Source organism: Triturus cristatus, chromosome 12 (genome assembly GCF_964204655.1).
Source record: "Triturus cristatus chromosome 12, aTriCri1.1, whole genome shotgun sequence".
Taxonomy (NCBI): Eukaryota; Metazoa; Chordata; class Amphibia; order Caudata; family Salamandridae; genus Triturus; species Triturus cristatus.
In genome coordinates this window covers 472852638-472877088 of record NC_140595.1, presented here as the reverse complement: position 1 = coordinate 472877088, position 24451 = coordinate 472852638, and the positions used below count along the sequence as shown (strand labels likewise).

The 24451-nt window shown below is 47.9% G+C and overlaps 1 protein-coding gene across 1 annotated transcript in view; it reads left to right on the top strand.

Annotated features, from left to right (window-relative positions):
- CEP89 (centrosomal protein 89) overlaps positions 1 to 24451 on the top strand; it is a 1352699-nt gene that overhangs the window by 829144 nt on the left and 499104 nt on the right. The window contains exon 15 of the mRNA XM_085638793.1: positions 7622 to 7789. Coding sequence (XP_085494919.1) covers positions 7622 to 7789 — 168 coding nt within the window. The remainder of the gene's footprint in view (positions 1 to 7621; positions 7790 to 24451) is intronic.

Genomic DNA, 24451 nt, shown 5'->3' with positions numbered 1-24451 from the left:
TAGGAGTCCTCCGGTTCCCGGTCAGCAGCCTTCGCAGCCGAGACCTAAAAAAGTAAAGAGGCCAGCCTATGCCTGGACAGATAACCAGACAGGCCGTAAATTCTGAGAAACAAATGAAAGTTCAGGGTCAACCCTTCATGTATGAAGGTCGTGAGCCAACTTTCATGCTGCAAATGCAACGGTATAATTAATTCAAATAACGAAAAAACGCAGCGTCGTTTGCCTATGAAAGGCAAGTGTCGACGTATGATTAAAATATGATAGACCAATCTGGCTCCAATCTAAACCAGACGCCTGATCGCGGTTCAACTACTGAAAATATATACATATGCTGAGGCCAATTAAAATCAAGATGGCAACTAGAAACAATTTTTTTTATTTTTCTCCCATGAAGAGACAAATTCAGACAAGCCAATATATTCAATAAAGTGAGTAAATACACTCCGTGCACTATTACGAGCTGACCGGACAGAAAGCTGCCTCGTGTGCATGATCTATGTTAAAAATAGTCACAAAGGCACGATCGCAAAGCCTGAAAAAAGTCAACAAACGGATATCGGGGTCGGAAAGGAGCCAATAAACACCGAGACGCTCCCAGGTCTCACCTCGATAAGAGCCGTTCAGGCTCCTGCAGAGCGGGGTCGAAGCGTGCTTTCACTTCCTGTGCGGCTGGAAAACGTTTAACTAACCGACGCACACGTGATGACGTAGGGTGTCTTAAAGCTATATCACCAATTGGATGACCCAGACATCTAAGGTTTTCGAAAACATATGTTCATAAATATTCGATGCAGAGGCCGCATTACCTCCTAATCTTCATATAAGAATGTCACCAAAATACATATGAAGTCGGAGACAAATGTCAGCAAAGAAATAACATCAAGTTTACCGGTATCCCTTTGATGTGTATCATGCCTGAAGTCTTGGTGCTTATTCCATAGTCCGGGGGACGCAATGGCTGCAGAAGACCCCCATACAACAGCAGCTGCATTTTCGGATTCGGGGGCGTGTTTTTCTTTCTCTCCTCTTGCCATTGGTTGGAATGTTTACATTCCAGAGGATAGAAAGAATCGAAAAAACACGCCCACGAATCCGAAAAAGACGGGGCTTGTTTGGAGAGACAAAGCTCTTCTCCAATGGCTGCCCAGCATTTAAGAGGACAGCCAATGGAGAAGAGGAGAGAAGAGGGGCGGGTTCAAGCCCCACTACTCCAAGTCATTAAATCTCGTGAGCGAGACTGCGCAAGCGCAGCCTTCGCTAGCCGAGACCTAAAAAAGGAGTAAAGGCATACCCTCTTAGCGCCTTCCAATCTTGCAAAAAAGCAGCTATCGCTACTGCCCCTGGATCTGGCCTCCAACTCGCATACCATGGCAACTGAAAGGTCAGTCGTGATGCAAAAAGATCTACCTCCAAAGTGCCAAACAACTTCTCAATCTTCTTGAAAATACTCTTGTTCAGCATCCAATTGCTGTAATCCACAACATGTCTTGAATACCAATCTGCATCCACATTCAGCTTCCTTGGTAAATACTCGGCTTTCAAAACTATTTTGTGCTCCATACAAATTCCCAACTCTCCTATGCCAAATTCGCTAATCTCCTTGACCTGTTTCCACCCAACTTGTTCACATAAGTTACTGCTGTTACATTGTCCATACGCAAGAGAACAGATCTTCCGATCAAATCTTTATGAAAACTCTGCAAAGCTAACAAACCTGCCTGCATTTCCAAGCAATTTATATGCTCCATCTTCTCAGACATTGACCATGCTCCCCCTGTCTTCTTCGTCAAGCAAGATGCTCCCCAACCTGAGTTGCTTGCATCGCTTTCCAAAACAAAATCCGGTTGGCTCCCAAAAATAGCCTTCCCATTCCATGCATCCAAGTTCTCCTTCCATCAGACCAACTCCTCTTTTACCTCCCTGTTCAAAAGAACCATGTCTCCGTACCAAAGACCTTCCGCCAACCTCTGAGTCCTCAGACGCTGAAGCGACCAGTAGTGAAGCGGTGCTGGAAAGACTTGTTGAATCGAAGAGGACAAAAGTCCGATCACCCGAGCCAACTCTCTTAACTTTTATGAATTCTTTTGTGACATCGAAAGAACCTTCTGCTTGATTTTATTTACCTTCTTTTCCAGGAAATGCAAACAACATTCCTTTGTGTCCTCTACAAATCCTAAAAACTCCAAACTCTGAGCGGGAATCATTACAGACTTCTCTTTGTTTATCACAAAACCCAAACTCTCTAATAAACTCCTCATCACATTAAATTCCTCCTAAAGCAACACAGCATTCTGATTTATCAATAAAATATAATCCAGATAAATTATCAATCTCATTCCTGTTTCTCATAGATAGCCTACCACTGCACGCATCACCTTTGTGAAGCACCATGGCGCAGCTGACAAACCAAATGGCAGACATTGGAACTGAAATAACTGAGTCTTCCACCTGAACAAAGAAAGAAAAACCTGACTCTCCTTTGCCATTGGAATGGTGAAATAAGCATCTTTTAAATCTATTTTCACCATCCCATCTAAATCCTGGAATAAATCTCTCAGACAATGTGTCCCCTCCATTTTGAAGTGCCTGTATTTCACAAACCGATTCAAGTTACGAAGATTTATAACCAGTCTCCAGCTCTTGTCCTTTTACTCCACTACAAATAAGGTACTTACAAACCCTCTTTCTTCTTCTTCTACTCGAATAATCGCACCTTTCTGTAACATCTGGTTTACCTCTTCTTGAATTACCTCCTCCAAATCCCTTGGAACACTAATTCTCTTTTGACCTCTGGATTGACCCCTTGATCCCCTTCTTCCTTGATTCCTTCCCCTTTGAGGGTAGAAAGAGATACTGTTTGCCTGTCCTTTGTAACCACCGTATGCTTGATAAGTGGTGTTATTATACTGGGCTCTGAAACCTTCTCGGCTAGTAGACTGGCCTCTCCTACTGGCTCTACCATATAAACCACTACCTTGAAACACTCTTCGCATAGCGAATTGGGCTTTATCCAGACTCGTAAAAGTCTTAACATAATTTGTCAGAAATCTTACTAGACCATCTCCAAACAATAAACCCTTTGGGTTGTTCATAGACTCTCTTTTTGCCAGGTCCATCAATTTGGCATTTATCTTCATTAACAGTGTTCTGCGTCTTTCTGGTAAACCCGCATTTGCGCTTCCCATAAAACAGATTACCCTCTGACATGTACAACGTTATGATTTGGTGGTACTCATCATTTGATTAGGTATAATCAAAAAGACCATTGAGTCATTTTTTTGAAAAATGCTGGTTTTGTTTATGTTTTAATAAGTTTTCTTTGAATGAACCATCACAGAAGTTACATCCTTGTATCTGTATGTTGTTATTCTGAGATCGTAATGGTAAGTACTAACAGCCGACACGTGTTTCGCCCAGTGGCTCGAATAGGCCAGGGCATTTTCAAGGCTGAAAGAAATGTTAAGTGAAGCAGTGTTAGGCAGTTTTCTACCAGGATCTCAGTGTAACCAGGTACACCCAGTGGCATGTGCAAAGAACATTAGTGACATATAAAAACGACGCAGTGAAAGTGCTCATAGTTTGTGAAACTTGGTTCAATAATATCAAAAAGGGTTTCAAAATCCAAAGGATAGGTAGAGGTACAGCATGCAGCTTTATCTGCACTAGATAGTGGGAAGATATGAATATAGACAGGAATAAAGAGCGTGAGCATTCATTATTGTTATGAGTTTTAAGGCTTAATTTTAGTAGTATTTAATTTCTGATGACGTTTCAGATTTATTAGTATGTGCTGGCGTGAACAATGAGATGTAATAGCCCTATTTAGAGCAAAATCATATCATGCAGTAATAATGAATGCTCACGCTCTTAATTCCTGGGCTGAACTTTATCCATTCTTCATAGATTTGCATCTTAGAACTCGCTTTCAAACATTCCTAGTCTTAATACGTCCATCTGAATTTTCATACCTCCAGCGGACACATTCACTTTAATTATAATTTTCTTTTAATTAATTCAGCTTCTAAATGAGTTTGTTACCATAAAGACATACCTTCACACAAAACTTCATATTACTGTTAGACTTGCGTTTTCGATCATTGTCACTAGTAATTTTAAAATAAGTATACTTCATTAGCTCCTCAGAGATTCATGCGGAATTCAGACCCATCAATGAAACCCATTAGATTGTACCCACTGCTAGTCAAGTCACTTCAGTGCTCAAAGGGCCACTCAGGCATTCACATCAACTGATGCTGCTACTGACAGGTCTGTCATTGGACGAGTTGCAGATCTCACAAGAGCTTCCCATGGTTCATCTCTTGTAGGTCTCTATAGTAGCATTCTTTTTTGTGGCATATTTATTCTCTGTAAACACTTCCGGCGAAATTAAGTAGGTTGTAAATATTGTGATCTGGCATGCAATTAACCAGACTATAGTTGTTTAAATTAATACACTTCTGGCTCTTGTGCACTGCTGAAGAATCTGACTGTTCACATTGTTGTGGAGGAATCTTCATAAGTTGTAAATCTGTTAAACGCTTACACACTCCTATTGCTTAAGGACATATGGTTCTGTTGCCCGTTGGCAGGCGCTCTGTGATCTTCTCTCATTTTTAAGTAATATGAAACATTATAGTGCTAATATTCCTTCCCTTTGTAAGGTTTTCATACTTGATCCAAATAGGCTTTAAATTCTCTTCAGTTGATGCCATTTCGTGCTACTTGGTTTGGAGGCATCTAAATAGTTTCAATTACATTTTTGAACTATATAAAAATCCATGTGTTCTCAAACGTAAATGGATATATCTATTATTGATGCAATTTTACTTTTAAATGTCTGATGCTGGCCTTACCCTATCTTTAACCCAACATCTCACCTTAACCCTAACTCTGCCTGCCACATTTACCCCTCATTTTTTCCCTTTGGTGGCCCTGCTGCTGGGAGCTAAACAGCGAGACCTGAACCCGCCCACCTTGGTAAACATAGCCCTTTGTTGCTGGAGACAGCGCACTGAAGGACAGCCCCACGATTGACGTATGCCCCAACTATATGATTGGTGGGTTTCCCTATGCATAGAGGGGGATACCTGAAGGTCCGATGCATGTGGGACTGGACGATGACGGGACTGCTCACTGTGGGCAACTGCCACGCAGAAGACCTCCTGAGGAATCTGCGCTCCCTGACCCAAGCAGATGGCCTTCCCGACTCTCAGGTCCCGCTATACAGGGCACTGGAGACGCTGTGGGAGAGTGCCCAAACAGAACCCCAGACACACGAAACCCTACAGATATCGTTCGCTTTCGGGAGCAGGCACAGACTTGTATCCTTCCTCTATATATCGCTCCAGGAGATGGCAGTCACACCACTAAGGAAGAATAGACCTACTGGGAGGGTGTTATTGGCCATGATTTGTGAGACAAGGAGTAAAGCCATGTGCTGGCCCACCCTCGTAAGGTATCTAGAACACCTGATTCTGCTACACACAGTTTAATTATCTGCATACTCCCTACCTCGCACCCCACAGACTGAATATTATGGTACCCGAGACTGACCAACGTTGCCTCCGCAGTGAACACCCAAGGTGCATACTTTATCCACAATACGTTGACATGTCACACAATCACATATTTCTGACAATGGATCATGATAGACCTAGAAAAGACAATGTATGAGTGTATACGATGATGGTAGAGACATGTTTACTGGGCCTATACGCCCATCCACAATCACAAAAAGTACAAAACAGGCTTGCGGACCTAATGTTAGTATTGGCCCACCATGCCATAGTGATGCAGGGGGGTAACAGAACTTAAGGGGGTCCGCCTCCAAAGAACATGGAGCCTCCCGCCCCCAACCGGACTCAGTCAGAAGCTCTCAGGTCAATGGTCTGCCACCTGTGCTCAGTGTCGGAGGGGCCCCCCGCACCGGGAGGGGGGGGGGGGCTGGTTAATGTTATGCAATTGTGCTCTGGATGACTTCAAAGGGACCTCCCCGCTGCCGATGGAGAGTAGAGGTTAGCAAATGGTTGAGAGCGGGCTGCACTGCCCTCCAACTCGAAGAGCAGCGGGTACCCTGGGGACGCCCCATCGCAGACTGTGGAGTGACATGGTCAAAACCTTTGGGGGATCATTTTGTCACCTTGAAGAGAAGTACCAATATAGGCAACCTTTGAGAATAACATCCCGAACGCCACCGCTCTCACATGTCGGGGTCACCAGGAGCTTGATGCTGACACATCACACAGGCCCTACAACTAATGTTAAATGTTAATGGTTTTTGTTTTTTCATATAACTTCACACACAACATTGTTACAGAGGCCGCTGTATGATCTGCAGTTACCAGTGGGAATCTGCATGACGATCTGAGGACCCTTCACACAGATATTGTTGGCATATTGAATAACTATCAAGCTTAATCTCTCTTCATGTTAAATGGCCATGTATCAGTATGTATAAAAATCACACACAAAAACTCTCATTTCATCCCTTACCCTTTTTAAAAATGATGCATCACTGTTTATTTTTTTAAACACTTAATTGTACTTATGTTCACTGCTTCTTTCATTATTATGACCCCAAAAAATCACTTTTCTTCATTTTGAGTTAGTCGGTCCTTTACTTCTTTATAATTACTCGTGCCCCTATTTATTTATAATAATCTATCACTAGGTTTCTAAGCCTCACCACTTTAGAGATAACATATGCAAGTAGAAGCAGTTCGCAAAAGGAGAAGTTGCATTTAGTATTTGGTTTACTATTGGCCTAGTATAGTGTAATATTGTGTCTGAGAAAATCTCCTACCAGGTGAGGGAGGTGGGTCTTCGAGGGTGGGGATGGCCTGTAAAGTTTGGCAACACCCACAAGCTCGAGCCTGAGGGTATTAATAAACGGACTAAAGCCTAGTCGCACCATCAAAACGATCAAAAGTTTACTTTCTGCAAAGGCAGGAGTAAATCTCTTTTTAGGGTGGGAATGGGCAGGGAATATTTTAAAAATTGATGGGACATTAGAGGATGGTGCTTATCCATACATGAAAAATGTTTTGCTGCTGGAGAAAAACATACAAGTACAGTTGCAATGAAGTGGAAATCTTTTTGCAAGAGCAAATTTTAGGGGTTTACAAAGGCTTCCAAAAGCACTCCTGAAAACCTGTGAAAGTCACAAGTTTCCATGAATATTTTGAGGCATATGTTGCAAATTCCAAATTAAGTGCATATTAGGACCAAGCTTCATGCACAATTGTACATACATTTATGGTATTTCGGGCGATTGCATTTTTACAAGAATAAATGTTGCTTTCAGCCTTTTGTTCCAACCCGATGCAACATTGTCAAATTCGTACGATGATTTGTGGTAGTCCTTCTTTAGCCTGGGAAATCAATACTACATTTGTTGAGGTCATCTGTCACAGCAGCGATTTATTCGTGGGGGAATGAAGCATCCCTAATTTGTCCTGATTGCTGTTACATATGCTGTCTAGCAGGCAGTTACAAGAAAGATAATGTGGTACTTTTTTGGAATCATTTAATTTGAAAATGGGAAGTAGCAACATTACTGTTTTTTTCATATTTAAAATGATATAAACAGTTGGTTTTCCTATATATTATTTTATTTCCTTAGCCAACTTCAGGAAGAACAAACCAAACGGCAAACTGAGGTGAAAGAATTCATGGAGAAGCTATCTGGCCTGCAGGCAGAAAAGAAGAGTCTGACGTTGGAGAAAAATTGTCTTGTAGCCGATAACAAGACACTTGAAGTGGAGTTGGAAATGACACAAAAAAATAATAGGTCTGTTGGTTTCGTTTTCACTCTTCACTTTAGTGGTTTCTTGATAATGCTTATTCATATTTGTACGAGCCGTGAAACCATAGAGTATGGCTAGTAAGCAAAAGTCAGTTTTCAATGTTAGCAAAGTAGTTACTCCATTAGGGTTGTATATTTGTTTGAGATCTGTTAACAGAGCAGCCTTATGACAAGGGTACCACTGTTCCAAACTTGGTACTGTTTATTATTCGCTCTGCAGACCTACAGTTGGTACCCTATTTATACTCTCAAAGTTATTCCATAAATTGTTTGTCTATCCACCATAATATAATGTGGAGTCCTTCCTGAAATCTGTGGTATACACCTTTCCTTTTGTGTGCCCTTTTGCAGTCTTTGAAAGGTTAAGTCCACAGTATACCTATGTGTTTTTCAATTTATTTGCAATGAAGCTTATTTTCACATTAAAGCCTCAACATTCGGTCTGGAAACTTGTCTGTTCACAGCGTGAACCACTCTCTTAGAGTATTTGGGCTACTATCCTATAAAAGATTAGCCTTGTTCAGAGAGAGAAGCATGTCTTGGCATCAAACAATGTAAAATAAAGTCACATTTCTTCACCATGCGTTCCCTTTAAGACACTAAGTAACATGCCTGCTTCATTACCATTCTCCTTATAACTGAAGTTGTTTTACATTGCCCCTGATTTAACAGCTGGCGAGTATGTTCCTAACTCAGTTCCCTCTATAACCTTTCTGATGTTAAGGCACAAGTCGTTAATGGTTTCACAGGACATAGGTGGATGATGTGATGGGACACAAAATGAGATGTGCCCACACAACCCCCTTCTTTTATATTACCCTTGTGTGAGGCCACACCATCCCAGCCACAGTGTCTTTACTCAGTTCGGACACTGGGACTGTCCACACACTTAAATGCTAGGATTACTCAGTTATATGCAACAAAGAAATCACCAGCATTGTAAACAAGCGCCACAGTGTTCTGATGTCACAGCAAGAGACCTTGTAAGACAGAATCAATAGGCAGAGTCAAGGTGTCAGTGCTTGAAATTGATAACAATCCTAATATATAGTTAATCATATATCTCCATCAGGGGTTCTTTATTTTGACTGGGTATTAAGATGATGCCTTAAGGGAGGGTGTGCTGCCGGCTGAGAGTAATGACTGCCCAATCAAGGAGCTCTTGCCTCAATATCCATTTCCTTCCCCCCAGTCTGACAATTTTAGTTAACAGTTCATTTGTGGCAGGAATTCAGTAGTGGGGTGTATAAAGCGATCATGATGCAATTAATGATTTGTTCCTTATTATAACAAGCATTTGCAATTCATTAGGTCTCGCATTATTAAAGTTTGAGCTATTGGCATTGCAAGTAGCTTAAACTCTCGCAAATGCGAGACAGGTCTCATATTTACGCGAGTTTAAACTATCGGCATTGTAAATGACAATGCCTTTTATTTATGTTTCAAAAACAAAAAAATAAATAAAAGGCATTGTCATTTACAATGCAATTTGTTCAAAGTCGTGTAAATGCGAGATCTATTACATTGAAGTTCCTGTCAGGCAGAAGAATTGGGCGAAAAGGCATCGCGTTTCCTGGAGACTGAGGCTGGAGCGCAGAGGTCTGTTGTGCTTGATCTCTGGCTTGGTTAATCATACAGTGTCTGCAGCTGTCCTTCGTATTGACTCTCATGCCAATGCCACCATAAGCTCCCGCCAGACTGTGTACGAGGAGGTGAGGCTGAGGTGTGAGTTACGACAGTGCCAGGGTCCACTTTCAACAAGCATAATAAATATGGACTAAACATATTTAAACTTGTGACCTCTCCTGATGCACAGAGCTCTGCTTTCAGCACATTAACCCTGTGCCCTGAAATACCTTACTAACGTTGGTACACGTGACTGGGAAGTTTCACACAGATTTCTGCATCGGGCACTTTAACCCCCTCAGCGAGGTTACAGGCAGTGCGCCCTGGACAGGAAAGTTACGTGAACATACCTGTCAATAGTTTACAACAGGAAAGTGGCACATTTTAAATAAAATTTAAAAAATCGGGACAACGTAATTGGGACAAAGTAGCTGCCTTTGGGGCAACTCCGGCCTGAATAAAAACCCCAAAATAAACATTACTGTGTGTGACACACAATAACATGCCCACTGACGCTACACCGTATACACACTGAAACAAGAACACGCACGCTGCCATAAGAACACACAACCAGAAGCCAAATCATACACACTATGACATAAGCCCGAACATCTTGACACACGAGCATACATAGTGCAGCACAAAAGTACACATGCTGTGATACATAAGTATGCATACACTGTCCACAGAACACCCAGACAAGAGCACAGGAGCAGCACGCAGACAAGCACCAGAGCATATATATACACTGACCTAATAGTGCACATACAGTGGCATAAGAGCACATTCACATGACAGAAGAAAACCCACACACTGGCACACGTACGTACACTATCTGACACCAGTTCACCATCACACACAACCGTATACACGGGAATACAAAAGCACATAAAACACTGACACAACAGCACCTTCATACTGACACATGTGTACAGAATCTGACTCAATAGAAACAACCTCTGCCACAAGAGAATACAGACACTACAAGATCATACACAAAAATCCCGCGAGTACACACTGACACTAAAGGACACACAAACTTACAAACCATACATACGATGACACAAGCACATACAAAATGATATAAAAACATATACAGTACTGCCGTAAGAGTATACACATGTTGACACACGAGCTTCAAAGCACTGACACTTGATACTGCACATAATTGGACACAAGAACATACACATCCTGACACAGGAGAACACACAAGTGCACACACTAACACAAGAACACACTTAAGCACGAGAGTACACGCATTGACAGAAAAGCACACGCACTGATCCAAGTGCACAACCACTATCAGAAGAGCATACACATCCACTCACAAAAGCACAGACATGCACAAACTGACACCAATCATACACAAACTGACATTCGTATGCATGCACAATATGACACAAAAGAACAGACAGTGAAACTGGGGCACACAAATATTGATTCGAGAGCGCCTGCACACTCTGACCAATGAGTACACAAGCACCTACAAAGAAGCTTTCACAATGTGATGTAAGACAAACGTGCTAACACAAGAGTACACGTACACTGTGATGCAGAGGTGACAGGAAAGCATAAGTGGACCCATAAACACACAAGCATGTACCCACACACAAACAAAGGTATGCGCACACAGGAACAAAGTGTAACGACAGTGACACGAGCGTACACGCGCACCAACTCCACGGTACTACAAGCGGGTGCACACACTGAAAAAATAACACATATACTCACACTAGAGCACCTAGGGTAACACAAAACGTAGATACGAACACACACTAACGTGACTGAGAGCACATACTGATACAGCAGTGTGCACACATGCATTTACATAGAGTGCACACAAGTGTTCATCGGAGCAGACATATAGACAGGGGCAAACACTTACACAGGGAGAACGACCAGCGCTGCTAACTTCACGGACGGGGCTGTTTTGAGAGTACAGCACTGAACACTGTCCTCCCTACAGCCCGGTCCGCACACGTGCACCGTTCCGTATTAGAGGACGGCGTCTTTGGGGTTTTACCAGGCGCTTTGGAGTGAGAGGCAGGCCGGGAGTAATTCAGGTCAGCGTAAAACCCTGACAGGTAGGAAAGTGAAGTGAAAAGAACAAACAAGAAAGAAGCTAAATGAAAGGGAAAGACAGACACATTGTTTTTTTTTTTTCAAATGCCTTTATTACTAAATAGCACATATCAACTTACATCATAATGCGCCTACAACCCTAAGGCCGGCTGCTCTCCCACACACCGTCACGAGAGTCCATTAGCTTATCCCACAACCCGGAGGTCGGGCATCGCTGTACCCCAAGTTAGTCCAGACAGAATGCAGCCCCAGTATTGTGGCGGTGCGCCACAGCCTAGTTGCCCTCCCCCATGGAGGGATCTCAGTGTTCTTGTATCTTTTAGTGCTTAAATCAAACACCCCAAACTCCCACCCCCACCCCCCAACTTCCCCACCTCTAGGCATCCGATCAGACCCTCCCTAGCAGCGTACTCCTCAATTAAAAGCAAGTATCTCGGTGCACTCTTAATACGTCCCCCTCTCCTGCCAGTCTCAGAGCACTCTTGCCCCCATCGCTCAAAGCTCCCCACCCATCGTTACTGACCCCCTTCTACCTACCAGCACCTGTTCCGGCCGCCCACGCCCACGGCTCCCCACCTGACGTTCCTCAAACGCCCCCCAGTTGGTCCCTTGACCCTCCGTCCCCCTATTCCCGAACCGCTCCTGCCTCCGCCGCCCCCTCCAGAGCCCCCCCCTGTCCCCTGAGGCGTTCTGTGTATAACCCCCAGAAATTCTTCGGCCTACTGCGTGGCGGTAGTAGCTCACTAAACACCTCGGTTTGCGTGCAGCAATACAGTACATCTCGGGCCCATTGGTCCACTGTGGGCAATGGTCCTCTCATCCAGCACATTGCCACCCCCTTCTTAGCTATTAACAGACCCATGTCAACCATTTTTCGAACAGATCTGGGCAATTTCTTGGAGTAACCCAGTAGCGCCACCTCCGGCACCGGGACCAGCTCGAGCTCCTGTAGTGCACCTAGTTTGCGGAAAATGGCCTGCCAGAACCCGTACACCCCCGGGCATTCCCACGCCAAATGAAAAAATCCCGCCCCGTCGTGCCCGCATCTCTTGCACACCGCATCCTCTCGCAGACCGTAGCGATGTAACCTGTCCGGCGTATAGTATACTCTGTTTAAGTACTTAAAATGGAGCAATCTGTGCCTCCCATGCAGCGATATCCTTCGCGTGCCCGCACAACAGTACCGCCACATGTCGTCATCTATTGCCGTCCCTAGGTCCTGTTGCCAGGCCAGCCTGGCCTTGGGGTACCGGTGTATTCGCTGCTCCATAGTTATCTTATATAGGTGTGATATTAAATGCCGAGGGCACTTATGGTTAATGACATATGTCAGTTCCAACACCTCCGGGGGCTCCGCCATATCGTCCCCCAGTTGCTGTCGCAGCGCCCCCCTAACTCTGTGGAACTGGAAGCGGTGCAGCTGCGACGGAGCGTCCACCCCCGCCGCCACCTCATCCCATGTCCGTACGATGCCGTCGACGAACAAGTCACCCATTACCTGCAATTTGAGCGCCTTGAGCGCTCGCACCACCCCCTCGTCCCTGCATGGGGATAGCCATTGCGCCCACTCCACTGGCATGGAGGGCGAATAAAGTAATGCACCAGCCTGGTGTCTAAGTATACTATCCCAGGCATGTCTCGTGGAGTTAAGGGAGTCAAGGTAGCCCGTCCGGCGAACCGGCGGTTCACATAGGGTCGCCGGCAGCGGGAGGGGGTCAGCGAACAATCGTTCCAGTATTAGGTATGGTACCACAGCCTCCCCGTGTATCCAGCTGTGTGCCTGCGCTCCCTGGGCCACCCGGTAGTATAATTCCAAATCGGGCGCACCGAGACCTCCCATATGATAAGGTAGTGTCAGCACCTGCCAGCTGACTCGGGACTGCTTGCCCGCCCATGCCAACTTCAGTAGCGACCGACGCAGCCGTTCAAAAAATACCCGTGGCAACACCATCGGAATATTGATGAAGAGGAACAGGAAGCGAGGAAGGACCACCATCTTCATGATCGCTATCCTGCCGATCAAGGAAAGTGGGAGGCCGATCCAGATGTCCACGTCGTCCTCGAGTTTAGCCACAGCCCTACCATAATTCTCCCTCATCAATACTTCGGGGTCAGTGTGCAGTCGGATTCCCAGATATCGGATCGCATCGTCAGTCCATTGCAGTGGGTAGTCCATCTCAAAGGGGGACGTGGATGTAGTGAGCGGGAAGGCAATGGACTTGCTCCAATTGACTCTCAGACCTGAGAGGGCACCGAAGTGCACCACTTCTCTCAGCACCGGCGCCAAATTGTTCTCTGGATCCCGCACATACAGAAGGGTATCATCTGCATAAGTAGAGACCACGATTCTGTAGGTGGGGAAGCTCACCCCCCTCAAGCCATGGTATTCCCGCAGAGCGCAGGCTAGCGGCTCCGCCACCAGCGCATATAGAATCGGCGACAGGGGGCAGCCCTGCCGAGTGCCCCTAGAGATCCGTATAGCGTCAGTAACTCTGCTCCCCAGCAGTATCCGTGCACTTGGAGCGTTGTACAGGACCCCCATCATACGCAGAAAGCCCAGGCCCAGGCCCATTTTACTTAATACCAGCCTCATGAACGGCCACTCTACCGAGTCGAACACCTTCTCCATATCTAGGAACACCGCAAGTGCCTTGGCGTCCCGTCTAACATGTTGCATAGTTCCAAATACCGTCCGCAGGTTGTAGGTCAAATTCCTACCAGGCATGAAGCTCGCCTGCTCAGGTGCCACCAGTTCTGGCGTTAGCAGCGCCAGCCGCGTAGCCAGTATTTTCGCATATATCTTAGCGTCAACGTTGAGTAGCGACAGTGGTCTATAAGAGCTTTACTCCTCTGGGGGCTTCCCTGGCTTAGGGATGGCCACCAATATGGCCTCACTCATGGACTTCGGCATACTACCCGTTTCGCACATATCATCAAACAGCTGCGAGAGATGCGGCAGAAGAAGATCCACATAATGTTTATAAAAATCGGCCTTGAGGCCATCTGCCCCAGGCGCGCTGTTCGCACGCATGCCCGCCAGGGCTTCAAGAATTTCGTCCCTCTGTATGGGGAGGGCCAAGAATTCCCGACGGGCGTTGGAGAGAAAGAGCACTTGTATGTGGTCCAAGTATTCACTTATTTCGTCATCCATCCCCACCTGCCGAGAGGCGTACAGCGCCGCGTAGTACGACCGGAAGCATGCTGCGATCTCCTCCTCCTCAGTTAGTAGCTCCCCACCATCTGATCGAATCTTGGTTATGTTAGTTTTGCGCCTCCTGGCCTTCAGTAACTTCGCTAGGACCGAGCCCGACCTCTCGCCCTCACCGTATACCCTGGCCGTGGCGTACTTCCCTAGGTGCTTGACCTCCACATCCGTGGCCTCGTGGTACTCTTCCAGTAGCGTCTTCAGTTCCTCCGTAGCCTCGCCTCCCCCGCCCCCCACCTGCCTGGCCTCTACTTCGCCCAGTCTACGCTCCAAACCTGCAAGTCTCCGACGTATGTCCCGCAGCACCCCGGAATGTTTAGCCATGGCCACCCCTCTAATGTATACCTTAAACGCTTCCCAGGCCGTCTGGAAGCTGTCAACTGAACCCACATTAGTGCGAAAAAACGTGTCGATAGTTTCTGCCAGCTCCTCCTTGAACAAGGGGTCTAATAGCGAATAGGGAGGGAACCGCCACGTGAACGGTGGAATGGATTTCCTAGGCGTGTCCACAGATAATAGAATTGGAGAATGGTCAGACAAAGTCCGCGGAAGGACTTGACACGACCCCACCCGCTGGAGGAGCGTCGACGACGCAAGCCAGTAGTCTATGCGTGTATGTAGGTTATGGCTGGCCGAGTAGTGCGTGAAGCCCCCCACCCCAGGGTTTAGCGTCCTCCATACGTCAGAAAGTTCCATTCGGATCATTTCCCTGTGCAACCTCGTAGCTGCAGCCGCCGGCGCCCTAGCCGCCCCCCCCGATCTATCCAGTCGAGGGTCTAGCACAACATTAAAATCACCTCCCCACAGAATCTGTGAGTCACCACAGCCCCTCACTGTTTCGGCCAATTTTCCGTAAAAATCAGGGCAATCAAAGTTCGGACCATAGGCATTGACTAACAGTAAATCCAATCCTTTGCCCTGGCATCGAGAGAGGACATATCTACCCCCCCCGTCCAAGGCAATCAGTTGCGCAGTGGATTCAGACTTAGGGTTGAACCAAGTGAGTACCCCCCTAGCATGTGTTGTGAACCCAGCCGCATGAACGTTCCCCCTCAGCCTCCCAGTACGTAGCATGGGGCTGTGGTTTGGAAGGTGCGTCTCCTGTAAGAAGGCCACATCCACGCCATGCCTATGAAGGTAGTGTAAGACTTTCCGCAGTTTACGATGGTCATTCAATCCCCTGACATTCCAGGTTACTACCCGCAGGGGGCAGGGCGACCCCTGCCGAGTCGCTGTTCTAGCCATTATCGTCCCAGTCATGGGGCAGTAACCCCGTACTCGTAGTTACTAAACAGTTCTCAGGAATCTTCGCTCTAATCCCTCCAATCTGTCGGACTAGCCTAGAATCAAACAGCAAACACCCCTCCCCTCCCCCCCTCCCACAGCTGACCTCCCCCAACTTCGCCATGCTGGACCTCATTCAGAGGTGACCCACTACCACCCTCCCCCCACCCGACAAACCTCAATCCCCGTCAAGAGTGTGTCGTGCACTCGGAGGCGGAGGTAGCTCCGTACAAAAGTATTAGACAAATGCAACTCAAGGGCAAGCCTTCCCCTCCGCACACAGAGCAGTAATATCGTCCCCCACTGTGACAGTAGCCAGGAGTTAGTGTTCACTCCCCTGCACCCTTAGCAGCCACCACCTGCCATTTCAGACAGCACCGGCGCACCTCCAACCGTGCTACATTGAATCAAGTCTTGGCCGGCAGCACAGGACCATCCCCACCTGTCCAGCTCTCCTCCCTCATGTGTCCCCCCAACCCCATGCTGCGCCATGTAGGCCTTCGGCCTCAGTGCGTTGTCAAATAGTACAGCCCAGCTTTCGCCGCCATGGTGCCGCTCTTACCAGCTGTCTCCTCATGATGCGCCTCCAAGACCCAGCGCGTGCCCAGTGTCGTCCCAGCAAGCGCGTGTGCCTAGTCTTGCTGCTCCAAGGAGCCCCCCCTCCCCTCTCCGCCCGAGCTCCTCTCAGGGCTGGTCTTTTTCCCCCTGCCCCAATCCTTCAGGGCATTCTGCAAAGCCTTGGGATCAAGAAAAATGTGTGTCTTCCCTTGCCTATTAACTCGCAGTTTCGCAGGGTATAGCATTGCGTAGTCCAGGCCGAGCTCCCGCAACTGCCTTTTGACCGGGATGAACTGCCTTCTGGCCTCCTGGACCCTGGCGGTGAAGTCCGGGTACAGCGAGATGGACGACCCCTCATACCTGAGCATCTGCTTTTCCCTTGCCACTCGGAGGGCAGCGTCCCTGTCTCTATAGTTCAATAGTTTGGCGATTATCGGGCGCGGCGGCGCCCCCGGCACCGGCCGAGGCCCCAGGGATCTGTGCGCCCTCTCCACCACAAACATAGGGGAGAAGGTGTCTGGACCGAGCAGATCCCTCAGCAATTTTTCAACAAAGAGCTCCATGTTGCCCGTCGGCGTAGTCTCCGGAAGGCCCGTGATGCGCAGGTTACAGCGTCGCGCACGGGCTTCCAGGTCTTCGGTTTTGTCCTGCAGTACCTGCATGAGACGCCCCAGCGCCTTCTGCTCTGAATCCATCGAGGTCTGCGCTTCCTCCACCCCCACAAGCCTCTCCTCGGTGTGGTCCAGTCGCTCCGCATGTTTATCAAGGCGCTCCCCCATGCGGTCCATGCGATAGGAGAGCGCGTCGATCTTCGCCCCCAGGGAAGTGATGCCTGACTGAAGGCCTTTCTCCATCGAGAGTAGCAGACTCTTGATATCCTGGGTGTCATCTGAGGGGGCAGGCCCACCACCACTCGCCGCTCCCTCTCCCGCGACCTGGGGCTTAGGGCGCTTCTGCTCAAACGAAATCTTCGCCTGCGTTCTGTCCGATTTGCCCATTGCGCCGCGGCCAGCCCGTGGGCGTCTCCCACCGGTCCCACCGCCTCTCACTCAGGGCGGGGGGGGTGTCAGCGAGCACTACCCGGGCCAGATCCTGCTCCCGGCACAGGCCAGACCGGCCACGCCGCCGCCGGTGCCCCAACGCCTCCTCGCCTCCAGGCGCCTCGATCCTCCCGGGGTGCCGCTCCGCGCACCCCCCTAGCAGCCGGGACCGAAGCGCCGCTCAAGAACAAGGGCCTCCAAGGGGGAACGTCCCGAGGTGCAGCAAGTGCGTACTGGAGCGCCCCCGCCCCCAAGCCGACCAGCGTCCAGGGGCGGGGTGGTCCGGAACTATGTCCTGTGCTGGGTAGGGGGACCAGGGCGCGGGAGTCCAGGACAGCCCTACGGACTCCGATCGCTGCTGTCCCGCACCTCTCCCGATGGGGTGCTTCCTCTCCCAAGTGTTACCAGTGGACGCGCCAGTCGCCTGCCTTAGCACTACTCACAGAAAGATGGTCTTGCGAGTCGCCCGGGTGTCACCTCATCTGATTCCCCAACTCTGGAGGGGAACGTCTTCTGCTGTCCGCTTACACCTCCTTCTCCGTGCCTGAGCCTGCGCGCTCTGTCCAGGGCTGCCCACGGGGGCCCGCTGTCCCGGCCGTACGCTAACGATCACTCCGAGCTCCACATGTACCAGCCTCAGCCGAGCCCCCTGGCTTCATCGATCACGATTCCCGCTCAGCACATGTATACGGCCGTAGCCGGCCCCCGCGGCGTCCCACCAAGCACCGCCGACTCCCTCGAGGGGCCGCCGCTGCCGCAACTCTCCTCTCGCGGGCCGTAACCTCCGCGCCCAGGGCGTCCCCACCTTCCGCGGCTCAGCGCTCTGTTTTCCGGGGCCTCACGCTGTTCACACCGCCAGGACCCTTGTACACTCGAACCACAGCGAGCCCCAGCCTCCGGGTCCTCCCGCAGCAGATGCGCCGTCAGTCCCGGCACCGCTCCCCTTCCGCTCCACCGCTGGCCACGCGCGACGCCGCACGCACAGCGACGTCGCTGGGCTCACTGCGCACTTCAGCGTGGGGATCAGGGGCCTGCACTGCTCCTCACACCGGAATCGCTCCGCAGACGGCGAGCTCTCGTCTCCCCCTCCGAACTCGCTCCCAACGGGACACCGCCGTGTTGGACGCCCGCGCCCCTCAAGGCTGGCTGAGCACAGTGCGGGGAAGGATAATTACAGGATAGTTGCCTCTGTGTGTCGGAGCTCGAGGCTCAAGCCGTCATTCACGCCGCGAGCCAAGCTCCGCTCCCAAAGACAGACACATTGTACTGACTGCTTTTTGAAGCCCCGGGATCACGTTTCACCGTCCCGAGAGTTGCAAGTCTCTGCAAAAGAGTTGAATGTGTGCATTTTGCGTTTTTTTCTAAAAGCGTTGTTGCTGTGGAAAAGTCAGAGGCAAGCTCCCACACTGTTCCTGCGTTTAATAGAAGCCACGAGCCCGCAGTAGACTGTGTGAGAAACACGGTCGTCAAGTCACAGGAAGTGGTAGCGATCGCGAAAGTAAAATCAATCGCTATTGAAAAACAAAGAAGCCCGCGAGTGGTGCGCGCCGCCACAGCGAGGCATGTGGCTTCAATTATCGCGCCCGTGTCTGGGCACGATAATTGAAACCACATGACGGCCGGTGCGCAGAATAGACACCAATAGGCCATGGGCGGAGCAATGTGACTGCCTTTGGCCTATTGTGTGCTCTGTTTGTGAAAAACACGCACGCACAAGCCAATCGCAGGGATCAAAAGAAAGAGCACACGCACGAGCGTGTGTGATTTCTAGGTACGTTTTGAAACCCTCCAAGGTCTCTCGCTGCACGAGCAGTTCTGCGCACTGCAACGCTAGGCGCGAGACCTAAAAATGGAAAAATGACTGCTCCTGACCAGACTCAGTGTGACGTTGTAGTGGCATGAAATGGCACTTGGCAAAATCCTGAAATAGATTGATAACCTGGGAACGAAGGCCCTCTGCCTTTGAGCTTAACTGCTTTTAGTGATGCTTAAGAAAAAGCCTTCTGGCAGCCGCAGTCATTTAATTGTGAATAGTTCAACTGTAGTGCTGCTGCAACAAAGAGTGGGTCTCCCATAGGCAACTGTCAACTGAACAGAGTAATATCAGATGTTTGGATGGGAATGTTCCCTGAATGTTGTACAGTCGTATCTCATGCCCTGCATGCCAAACTGCGAGTGTCTGCTGTCCTGTATTTTGGCCCCAGCCTCAAGCTAACCAAGTGTGTGTACTAAGGCCTGGTCCTGCCTTTGACCAGAGTCTGGTCCTTAACTTGTCCTGGAGCTGGAGGAGTGCCCCATGCGAGTCCTCTGTAGTGATAGAGGACTACTTTCCTTGTCACTGGTTCCTGCATTTAACACTGTGGTGGCAGCGCATTGTGTGTTGCAGAGATCATAGCATGACAAGACTTTATCTCAAAAGTGGAATTGTACTAGCCCACTCGGGTAAATGTCAATTGCTAGCTCTAAACCCACATCCCAGTAGTGAGATCTAGAGTGCATGATGTATACATGAGGTTTGTGACAGCCGAGTTACACACTGTATAATAGTATGAGTGAACCAGAGCGGCACAGACCTGTGGGTTCCATTTTGGGACACTGGCTTGTTCCTGTGCACCATTTGCTGGTGTGGTCCTTCCCACTATTTAGTCCTGCAAAGAGTGTATGGAGCCGGAATTGTAGCTTAGACAAGATCACGGATGCCTACCCCCTACACAATCTTGCCAATGGTATGGATATGGGGTTTCTCAACAGCCCTAGTTGCTATATTGATTGTATTGGTGGTAAGCCATTACTGATCTGTTCTGGGGAGTGGGAGTTGGGGATTGTTGATGTTTGTACATGCACCCAGTTTTTTCGGAGGGGCTGTCAAGCTGAAACACGAAGAACTGGAGGGGGGCACTATGGCAATGATTGGGCAGGAATGGGCGAGAAAAATGATGGGTGGACGGCGTTAAATGGGACACAGGAGAATCCACTTATCAGATATTCTACACAATGGCTAACGGGTTTCCTAATTTGGAATGTACGGGGGTTGGGCCCCCTTAGTAAGAGGTACAAAATCCTAGCTTTCCTCATGCCACAGGTAGTGGACATGGTGCTAATACAAGAGACCCACTTAGTAGGAGACTTGGTGACCCAGAGGCAGAGATGGTGAAGGGGCCAACTTTATGCAACCCATTACTGAGTGTTCTCTGGAGGGGTCCTTATTTGGGTGAGGCCAGGAATACCCTTGGTGGTTTCGGACACCTGCATTGATAGGAAAGGTTGCTATGTCCTACTATTTGGGAAAATGGATGGGTCGCGGATTGTGTTGGGCAGTATTTATGCCCCGAATATTCAGCAGACACGATTCCTGCAGGCCCTGGCCCCGTGCTTTCTTGGAATGGCCAGGCTCAGATATTTATGAGGGGGTGACTATAATTGTGTTGCTGACATCTGCCTAGGCAACTCAGTAGCCCCTATGCCTCACTGCCTTGTGGAGAGAGCAACACAGGGCTTCTGGGAGTGGTCGAGCAGTTGGGATTTGTGGACCCTTGGAGTTGAAGGAACACGGGCCGGAGGGAGTATTCATACTGCTCGCCAAACTAAGACCTCCAGGCCCGACTTGATAAATTACTGTGTTACTCTGAGATGAAGAGCCAGCTGACACACACAAAATATTTAGCATGCACTCTGTCTGTCCATAACCTGATGATCCGAGGTTTACAGTGGGGCAGACGGACCGCACTGATGCCCACATGGAGACTCCCCGTCTTATTCCTGTTTGACCCACCTTTAGGGACCCACACAAAAATAGCATGGTTGTATAGTTCTAAATCATATGGCATGCACTAGTAATGTTGAATGGGATGCTTTGAAGGCAGTGGTAAGGGGCCACTGCTTAGGTTAGGCGGTGGGAGTCCGCAGGTCTCTTGGTGGGGAGCTCTCTCAGCTGGAACGTGAGATTAGCCAGCTAAAGATTGAGAGGCATTGAGATGAGCATGCCCACAGCCAATTCGAGGAAACCAGGGGGATGCACACCATCACCTCTGAGCAGTTGCAGGCATTGAGAGATGCGAGTTCCTATCCACAGCTCATGTGGAGGGGAGCCTCGCAGGGAGACTTCTTGCATGGTTAGCAAGTTTGGAGGAGAGGGCACGGACCATCTTGAGGATCACGAGCGCCTCGGTGGAATTAATTAATGCCCAACAAGACATTCACAAAGTGTTTAGTAAGCACTACGGAAAGCTATATGGGGCGCTTGCACCAACACCCAAGGGAGCAATTGAAGCCTTTTTGGCTAGGGTGACGCTCCTGCGGTTATCGGAGAAAGATGAGTAGGAACTGGAGGGACCCATTACCAAGCTGGAAATTCGAGGCTCTATAGAGGAACTAGCAAAGGGCAAATCACCAGGTTCAAATGGATTACTGGTGGAATTTTAACAGACGTTCTCCGGGGTGATACCCCAAAACTGGTCCCAGGAGGCTTGTTCCCGGTCCAGGGAGGACCTGGCTGGCAGTTCGGGCTGGACTGTTCCCATGGGGAGCAGGGTCAAGACTGATTTGCCCATGGCTGGGTACAAACTGGAATGGCATGGTGAGAAAAATAAACTGGAGCTGAATTGTTGATTTGTTTAGCATTACATCCATCATCTGTACTTTTTGCATTTGTCGCCCACTGGTAGAATTTAATTTGCAGGCATTCTACAAGGGACTTATCAATAAATTAAATATGTCAATTATGTATATGCCAATCAAACCAGGTTTAGGGTATTGAGCACTTAAGCACTGGTTAGCAGAATTTCAGCAAAAAATAAAGTGAAGTAGGCAAAACGTTTGGGGGAAGACCACCCTAAGGCTGACAAGTCTAACAGTAATAAAAATACAATGAAAAAGTAAGAGAGCATGGCCCACCCACTCATCCTAATGAGCCCTCATGGATCCCACTTCATTAGTCATTTTCTAGACAACTGATGATTTGAATTCAACTGTTCGTGCATTAAACCACACATTTGTTTTCCTCTCCCTGAAGTATAAACTTAACTCAATACCACAGAAAAAACAATTTTTTCTAAAATCAAACGGGGTTTCACACGACCGTAGAACACGAGAAGTTGTGAGATCTGATTCTTTCTTCTGGAACAGAGTTTTCAAGTTAACTAAACACGCTCTACATTTCTTGTGAACTTTCTGCCCAACACAAACGTGAAACGTATATATTTTTCTCTTCTTACATGTTTTTTGAATTCCAGTCACTCCTCTTTCAGTGAGTACAGATACATCGTCATCTTCTTGAAACACCACATCACAAATGAAACACTGTACTACGTCCATTTTCACTGTATCTCACAGCAACACGCAAGAACGTGTAACACATAAATTAAACATTTTTGATTAACAAAAAAACTAACAGTAACAACAAAGTTACAAAACAAAACAAAACACAAACAATAGCAAACTTTTTATTTCAAAAGTTAATTGTAATATTTACGTTCCTTCACACTATGTCATACAAGTCAACGAAAAAATTATACAAACTTTGTCTATCTGACATATTTCGCAATTATTTGATATTATGGTCATCAGAAAATTTGTTGATGTTATTTATTTTCTTTTTTTTCTTTTTTTAAAAAGAAACCTTTATTGCATATTAAAGAGATACAAACAACGGCCTACAACCAAACGGGCCGGCCGCTAGAAAGCTCGGGAGCCAGCAAGGCAACTCCATACATTCAAGTGAACCAGAGGCAAAAGCTCCCGAAAGTTCGAAAGCACATATAACAGGCCGCGGCCATAGTCCAAGGGCAATCAAAAAAGGACGGTTTCATATTTTCTAAAAAAAAAAAGGAAAAAAAACCAACAATAACACACAAACAAGGCAATGAGAGTCCGAAATAGCAGCGTGCGCTCCCCTGTTGATGTTATTTTTGACTTTCCCGTCCCTAAAAACATATAAAATGATACCACACATGGGCATATAAACAGTTCTACCCTATATCTCAAATAATGGGCAGCCATTTTGAAAAATCCGCCATATTGGATTAACGCGTCATGATAGAGTGGTAGACTTTTCACCATCGTTTTCTACGGAAACATTTCAATAACAATCCACTCACAGAAATTGTATTGCAATTAGTTCAAGGTTCCGCAACAAATTGACTAGTCTATTTGTGAGTCCTGGAACAGGTTTAGAGTGATTCCCTCCTTTTGTTTATTCTTCCTCTGCCGAATTGACAAAGTCTTTGTCAGGTGAAGGCATAAACTGAAGCACCCACAACTCAGGGAACAATAAAGCGTGAGGTTCTGCACCTTGCTGTGATCAGCCTTTTGGGAGCAGCACCTCTAAGGCAGACAAAAGGGTCAGGCCCTACCAGCTCTGGAATGCTAGCAATGCACTTCCAAGTGTGAGGATGCTCATTTCAACCTCTATCTTGTGCAAAGTTGTAACAGGTGGAATCCACGATTACAATATAAAGTACTGTTTTAATACTATTTATACCACTCTCATTCACTTGAAAACATCAGTGTAGGTTATGGAAACTACAGGCAAGTGGAACTTTACATTAGTGCGACCACTAGGCACCACACGCACCTAAACAGGAAAAAACCCTGCTTTCATATGTAAATTACAAATATGGCATGCTGCCACAACCACCTAATGTACGTGAGATAGGACACAGATGGTAGTCTTGCGTCTTTAAAGGACATGCTTGGTACTTCCTTCCTGACCACAAAGCCCAGCAAAGCATTTCAAGACATACAAAAAGCATAGTCCTCAATGCGCATAGAGGATTGTCATGCATCTTGGGCCAAAGTCCAGCTAGTTCAGGGCATGGGTTCATGCCGGTTTCACCATGCAGTGGACGCTCCAGT